Source organism: Gymnoscopelus braueri, assembly GCF_963280865.1.
Source record: "Gymnoscopelus braueri genome assembly, chromosome: 15".
Lineage (NCBI taxonomy): Eukaryota > Metazoa > Chordata > Actinopteri > Myctophiformes > Myctophidae > Gymnoscopelus > Gymnoscopelus braueri.
Genome location: NC_137620.1, coordinates 30,596,399 through 30,604,340, shown reverse-complemented (window position 1 = coordinate 30,604,340; position 7,942 = coordinate 30,596,399). Strand labels below are relative to the sequence as shown.

Sequence of the window (7,942 nt, the reverse complement as noted above, 5' to 3'; positions counted from 1 at the left end):
TCTGCTGGTGTTTGTTTTCACAATTCAAGTGAACGACAAGACACTTCCTGAAACATGCGGTCACGTGACGCCACCGGAGACTTTCTATTTGTTGCCGGGCGGTGACGTGACGTCTGACTGCTATACCAGTCAACCAGTGGTGGAAGAAGTGCTCACATCTTTTTACTTGAGTAAAAGTATCAATACCACAATGTAGAAATAAACCGTTCCAAGTAAAAGTCATGGTATTCAGAATTAACTTGAGTAAAAGTACAAACGTATTGGCATCAAAATATACTTACCAAAAGTAAAAGTATTTATGCAGAAGGTACCATTTCAAATATTCTAAATGTATAAAAATCTTTTGAAAATAGCAGATCTACAAGCTCACAAGGCGTTGCATCATGATGTGTGAGCTTGTAGAAATATAGAGCTTAAAGTGGTTAATGTATGTTTAGTAATCTAAATTTAGTAAATCTAAATCTAAAAAGTAACTAAAGTTTTCCAACTATTTTCCTCAGATATGGAGTAGAAGTAAAAGTATTGAAAATTGGAAATACTCCACTAAAGTAAAAATACCTCAAAATTGTACTTAAGTAAATGTATTTAGTTACTTTCCACCACTGCAGTCAACAGTGTGAGAGCTGAGAGTGGTGCCACATTATAACCATTATGTTACACATGTGTGTGTGTGTGTGTGTGTGTGTGTGTGTGTGTGTGTGTGTGTGTGTGTGTGTGTGTGTGTGTGTGTGTGTGTGTGTGTGTGTGTGTGTGTGTGTGTGTGTGTGTGTGTGTGTTTGACACTTGAAGTGGGCTCTGAGCAAATGTATTCATTGAAGTGGGCTCTGAGCAAATGTTTATGTATTCATTAAGTATTAAGTAGCCTACGGTAGTTGGTTCTAACACAATAGGGAGGGCAGCTATGCCACTATATTAGTATATTATATCCGGAATGGAATGCTGTCTGTCTCTCTGTCTGTCTGTCTGTCTGTCTGTCTGTCTGTCTGTCTGTCTGTTCTTGACACAGCATCTTGTTTTGGAGACCATTAGGGCAAAATGCATCTGCTGTAAATGTCAATGTTGTACACTGTCATGCAAACAATGCACCTCATTGTTCACCTCAAGTGATTGGTTTTAAAATGGGTGGATGTGAATCATTAGAGGTGGGTTCTAAAAACAAGGAATGTGCCCATGTCAACCATGCCCAATTCTCCACAAATTTTCTCCCCAAAAATAGTGGCCAGTTAAAAAGCAAGCAGAAAAAGAGTTATTAAAAAGATTTAAAAAAAGAACAGACAATTATTCTCAAGTGCCCAGTTCTCCCGTTAGCACAAAATGAACTAATTATACCACTGGCTCAGCATGGTGGTATAAGCAATCATAGGTATCAAAAATGTACAAATATGAACATTGTTGCTTGTTTGTGTAAAGGTCTAGTATGCTTTACTGATATGCAGGCTAATGACACGAGACGAAGTCATCAATAAAATAGATATGACCTGAAAAATTATCCTCATCATTTCACCCACTGTTTTACACATGTAAACATGTGATGTGACAATAAAGTTGATTCTGATTCTACGCTATTCTATTAATTTACCGACAATTTTCCAGAAACGAAAACAGTGTGCTCTGTCTATTTGGGCTTAGACAACATGAAACGGTTATGAAAAGCATCCCAGTTGATGGTCTGCGGTTATGTGAATACAAACCATGTAACCATGGAGAGAGTAGCAGTTTGCACAAATGAGTAAAATGTTTCACTTGCTGATGTAAGACTCTGAAGTAGCTGCGGAAGTCAATAAATCACCTCGGCAAATAGATGATATTTCTAAAGGATGGATTATCAATCAGCTCAGATTCAGGGTCATAAAAAACCCAATCACTCGTTTCAGTCATGCTTCATCCATTCTATTCTTTTGTGTGTCTTAGGCCTACTTATAATCATTAGATTTCCTTTTTATTTTCCAGTCACATTGAAGGCCCTTTGAAATATCTAAAACATGTTCGAAGGGAAATTGTCACTTTGGATCACAACTCTGATGGTCAGGAATGCTTCTGAATAACCATAGTTTTAACACAGTAAAAGAATACTGAATTGCACACTTTGTAGAGCTAAACATGCATACAAGAGACTGCAGCAGTTCTTCTGTTTTGTTATGCTGCTTCTTTTACATTTTTTTTCCTTTTAGACACATTAAGCTAGAAGGAAATGAAATGAAGATTGAACAAGAACACATTTTGATAGCTTTATTAACAATATCTTTTTTTTTTACCAAATGTACATTTTCAAAAACTATAGCCTATTGCCTACTGGAACAAGTTTAAACAAAAAAGTCTCAATGGCTTAAATCCGTTACCTCGTAATACACTTAAAACATGTCGGAGGCACTCTTGAGGCCTATGTCTAATTCAATATGGCTACGTGATAATAAAATAGTCATTTTTCATGGTTAAGACGAGAGTATAGACCCGTATCCTTGTTCTGGAGGTAAGAAAGGTCTCGCATCATGCCCGGGAACGAGTAATCCAACGGCGGGCGCATGGGAAACGCTGGCATCAGTCCGGATGTCACATACGGTGACATAAACCCGGTTATGCCACCACCTGCTGAAGAATAGGCGAGACGCAGAGAATTGAAGCCAAAGCGGGGGTTGAGCCCGTAAAGGCTGTCCCCCCCGGCTGGCATCGGTGGTGCATGGAGAGGGGAGAAGGCAGACTTGTTCCCCGCAGCGCCCAGTGCGCCAGGCGAGCCCAAAGTGGGCCTAATAAGTGCGTTTGAGTGCGCAGACAAGGACAGTGCCAAACTCTCCGAGTCCATTTTGTTTTCTTTGGAGCTAAGGACAAGTTCGATGGCTTTCACGATGTCACCCTTGCACGTGTTAACCACCGACTCCAGGATGTCTCGCTTCTGGTGGGGGAATATCTTGGCCATGACATCGGTGGTGTCCCGGTCTTTCGGAGCAGAGATGGGCTCCAGGTTCGGAAACTCCTTGGGTCTCTCCGACTCGCTCCCCGACTCCAGATCAGAAGAGGACACTGACCTCGGGCTCTCCGTTTGGTCAGACCGCTGATCAAAGTTTGGGGATTGACTGCCGCTGTCATTGTCGAAAGTCGCGTGGATTTTCTCTTTGCTTGGAGACGTCTCATTCTTGCCATTTGGAGAAGACAGCGTCGTTGAAGCGTGATGTGGTGCAAAAAGAGTTCGACCCATGAATCCATTGTAAAAGTTGTATCTGCTCAATTTATCATCTGAAATAAGAAATAAAAGAAAATATGCATTTGTTAATTTGTTATCTCAGTTGATTTGTCATAAGCTCCAAGTGTAATTTCTATATAGGCTATTATAACCATATAGGCCTATTAGCCTAGACTACATTTGTTTGTAGTAGGCTATAGGCCTGTGTGTATGTAGGAAAATAGCCGATCTACAAGCTCACAATGTGTCACGATGCGAGGCATTGTGAGCTTGAAGAACAGCTCAAAGACTTGTTATACATTTTGAACTTGTGAAATGGGACATTCTGCACAATGAGTACTTTTACTTTTGGTACTTTAAGTATATTTGATGCCGGTACTTTTACTCAAGTTAAATACCTTTTGATTACGGAACTTATACTTTGCAGTATTGATACTTTTACTTAAGTAAAAAATTTGAGTACTTCTTCCATCACTGCATCCCTCTCACAGATACACAACACACACACACATAACTCACCGTCTTTTTTGTGTTCTGCTGCAAAATCATCAAAACGTCTTGTGCCATTGTTCATGCCGGTCGGAGACGATGCCACAGACATCCCGGTCTCTCCTCCTCCAGACGCAGAGGGACCTGGAACAGTGTACATGAACTGCAGCTCCCTGGCCTCGCTCTCCTCCTGCGCCTGTTGCCTCCGCAGCGCGACCTGCACAGCACAGCGTTGCCACATTTTGTGAGAGAAATAAGCAACCAGGTCTAGGAAAAACAAGCCCAAAAGAAGCAACTATATCATGAGCACTCTAAATGCATCGGCTATTTGAAATAGCAGATCTACAAGCTCACAACGCGTCGCATCTGCTCTTTTCAAAAACTCTTGCAATAATGTGGATTTTTTTAATATATATTTTTTAAACATTCTAACACAAATGCTCCCATGGGCACAAAACATTCCCATGAAAACATTTGAGAACCATTATGGTTTAAATAATAATAAAAGCCCACATGCAAATACACTTTAGAAACAAGCTCCAAAAACTGCAAACCCACCAATTTTTACAAGCAACTTTACAGAAAAAGAAGCCCCAAAGTCTCTAATAAGCCGACATGGCAACAACACCGTACCTGCGCGGCCATCACCCGCTGCCTCTCCGCGATCAGCGTGCACTTGGCGCACGCGCAGTCTCGCCAGCGGCAGAAGCGCTTGTGGCCTTTGAGCGCGGAGACCACGCCGTGGTTCCTGCAGCGCGCGCACTTCGGCGTGCGGGGGTAGCCTCTCTCTACCACCAGGCCCGGGTTACACGCTGCAACGGCGGCCCGCAGAAAGAGCGGCGGAGGGCGGAGGAGAGAGTGATGTGGCACCTGCAAGTAAATATAGGCCCGTCACAATTATTACATAATAATCGCCTAATCACGATTATTTGACATAATCGCAATTATGTTGCATAATCGTCATAATCACCGGTGGTGTGTTCTACAGTTTTTTTTGGGAGGGTATAACATAATTATTCCCTGCACACGCACGCACGACATGCGCGCGCGCGTGGTCACCAAATTAAATGTAGAAGTAGACAGTATAAGATTGTTTTCAAACAAACTGTCTGGTATACTACATGCGTAACACGGTATAACACACCACTGGTCATGATCGTTTCCATGTTGAAAAATGCTCATACATTTTCAAACATTTTCCAAAAATAGCAGATCTACAGGCTTACAACATGTCACTTCATGACATGTTGTAAGCTTGTAGATCAGCTATTTCCACAATTTTTTAAAAACATTTTTTATAACATTATTAAATGTGTCAGTAATTCCTTTGTATATTTAATATTATATATATGTAGGCCTATATTAAATCTGCCCTGTGCAATTTGTGATTATGAAGCCTAAAAAGGCCAAATTTGTATGTTCCAATGTTCAATGCCAAAAACACAATTAAATCTTTAATCGCAATTATTTGTGCGACAATTGATCGCCAACTTAAATTTGTAATCGTGACAGCTCATACCTGCAAGCCCCCCACAGTGAGAGTAGAGGAGGGGTGTCCGTGTCCTGCCATGCCCAGCGGTCTGATGCGGCTGTCCATCATCGCTCTTGGGGAGGAATAAAAACACGAGATCTCCGGTCTGGCTGGTCAGTGCAAATATTCAAGTGCTATAGTCATTCAAGTTAGTCAGCTTTCTTTAGGGCTCCGAGATGCTCAACTGACTCAGGAGCCGTGAACTCGTGCACTTAAGAGTGTGCTCTCCAGGTGGCTTGACGTGAAACACTACACTACAGCCACACCCCTTTCCGCTCCAACCTTCTTAATACCCTGAAGGCTTATCATGTTTATTTGTGCCCTGGGAGCAGTGGTGGAAAAAGTACTATTTATTTTTTACTTAAGTAAAAGTATGCAATATAGAAATACTATGTTACAAGTAAAAGTCCAGAATTCAAATTTGAGTAAAAGTACAAAATTATTGGTATCAAAATGTTCTTAAAGAATCAAAAGTAGAAAGTACTCATTATGCAGAATGTCCCATTTCACAAGTTTTCAAATGTATAAAATCTTTTGAAAATAGCAGATCTACAAGCTCACAATGCGTCACATCGCGATAAGTACAGTACTTGAGTAAATAAATGTGCTTAGTTACTTTCCACCACTGCCTGGGAGAATAGTGGGTATCTGTAGTACAAGAATTGACTTGGCCAACATTCGATGTTTGGTATAGCATTATGCTGTTTCTAGTCCAATGGAGGTATGACTATGACTGAAACATAATTGTGTTTTTTTTTATAATAGTTGTGTCAGTCACATCACATTAGATAAGATTGCAACAGATTTGTTTTGGTCACCTAATGCAGTTGCATAGGCTGACATATGTTTCCATCACCATCCCCTCCATACAAACTGTGTAATAATTAGGCACAATTTCAGTTGCCAAGGAACTGAACTACAACTATTTCCAAAAGGTAAAGTCGTAGACTTGTTGCCTCAGGTAATCTATAAGTCCCCATGGTTGCCCTGTTGAGCAGTGAATACACATTACTTTAAACGACACAATAATGGCCCTTAAGGGCCACAAAGAAACATGTAATTAGCTACCTGGTTATTCTGTTGAACAAATTACCCTGACAAAGAACCCATCTGTCAACAGACACCAACTGGCGATCGACAGATAAGTAATCATATCTTTGTCACTTATTATCAAACAGGTTCTAGTTTCAAACAACCGTTTTTACACAGCTGTCCCATGGAAACAAGCATACATGGTAAAAGTGCAACACATTGCTAAAACAATGTTAGCCTCACACGCATGCACATGTGCACAGAGCCACATTGCGATTTTAATCCAGGCTACCTGCAGCAATTATGATGCAGGTTAACATCAATTAATAGTTATTTAAATGAAAATGTCAGATTTTTGTTTTCTTTGCATGTGTGCGGGATTATACAAGCATGCTGCTCGTGTCTGTTTATTAACTCTAGTGCAAGTGTAAGTGTAGATAATGGAAAATCAGACCCTTGGATTGTAGATCAAATCAAATTAAACTTGAACCCTATAGCATTCCTACTGTATTCTTGGGCAAACAAAAAGATCACATCTACGAGCTCACAACACGTGCACTGCAACACACTGTGAGCTTGTAGATCAGTATTTTTCGGGAAAGAGTTGGTGTAACAGGGGGAAAGAATGTGAACGTATAGAGCCCTGCATGGGGGACCGTGGACAATAGGGTTTAAGTGGTTATTAATGATGCTATAGTCTCTCATAATCAGCCATGCACTCCTCTTATGGTGTTGATTCTACCAGACGATGTATGAATAATGTATGTGGATTAAGACGGCAGTACTCCAACCCCCCTGTGACTGATCCCCTAACGTTATCTCCATGGAAAGACTGCTGAGGGAGAGAACATTTCTTATGTATTTCTCATGGTGGTGTGATTCACAATAATGGGTGATGCATGAGATGACACGTTTTTTTTCCAACACAATAAATGCAAATTACGGCACATATCTATTGTCACACATTATTTTAATATTTGTAGATATCAGTAATATGTTGCTACAAACTAGAGACACATGTTGAAAACCAGTTTGAAGAGTTTAACTAACAATATTTATTTCATTCATTTATAGACTGGTGCTGCTCTGTTAACACTTGACGATAAAAGGATGTGTTTTATATCTTAAACTAAGGATAAATTAACTGATTTATGTTTTAATACCTCAATGTTGAAAGTCAAAAAGTGAGTAAGGTACACAGTAAAACATTGAGGATTTTACTCTGTAGCACATCCCATACATAATGCAAAAAATGTGTGTGTGTGTGTGTGTGTGTGTGTGTGTGTGTGCGCGCGCACGGGGGGGGGGCTTCATCAGCCTTCATCAGCTCTGATGAAGGCTGTCTTGTTGGAAAACATCAATGCTAGTACTCAAAACTACTACTCCTCCAAGTGAAACTGATGTACGTAAATTATGGATGCCTTCTGCCTTCTTGCACATTCCCCATTGCTGCTAAAGATACCATACCTGCAATAAGAGGTTTATCATACCTGCCATTCTAAATGTGTTTTTAACTTAATTTTCTTATTCTTACCTATAATTTTCAATTTTTTATTTATGTTCATGTTTTACTTCATTACACCCAGTATTATTGTTTCATCTTGTTATTATATTGTATTGTTGTGTGAGCACAGTCTTATGGAACATTATATCCCACCAACGTTTTACTGCCTGTACCCTATGAGTGAGTGACAAATGATTCCCAATTGTTT

The 7,942-nt window shown here is 40.2% G+C and overlaps 1 protein-coding gene across 1 annotated transcript; it reads right to left on the bottom strand.

The window, feature by feature from the left end:
- Positions 1–2,214: 2,214 nt before the first annotated feature.
- On the bottom strand, positions 2,215–5,398 carry LOC308101159 (doublesex- and mab-3-related transcription factor A1-like). Its single transcript, XM_080450524.1, has 4 exons — positions 5,187–5,398; positions 4,301–4,537; positions 3,698–3,884; positions 2,215–3,231 (listed from the first exon to the last, which is right to left on the bottom strand). Exons 1-4 carry the CDS (start codon positions 5,265–5,267, stop codon positions 2,420–2,422), a joined length of 1,317 nt encoding a protein of 438 aa, XP_080306650.1. The 5' UTR covers positions 5,268–5,398; the 3' UTR covers positions 2,215–2,419.
- Between the last annotated feature and the right edge of the window lie 2,544 nt (positions 5,399–7,942).

Excerpts from the sequence above, each read along its gene's own strand:
- LOC308101159 (XM_080450524.1), bottom strand. The coding sequence starts at position 5,267 with ATGATGGACAGCCGCATCAGACCGCTGGGCATGGCAGGACACGGACAC. Across the intron at positions 4,538-5,186 it reads TCACTGTGGGGGGCTTGCAG|GTGCCACATCACTCTCTCCT; the intron begins GTATGAGCTGTC and ends ATTTACTTGCAG. Across the intron at positions 3,885-4,300 it reads AGCGGGTGATGGCCGCGCAG|GTCGCGCTGCGGAGGCAACA; the intron begins GTACGGTGTTGT and ends TGTGCTGTGCAG.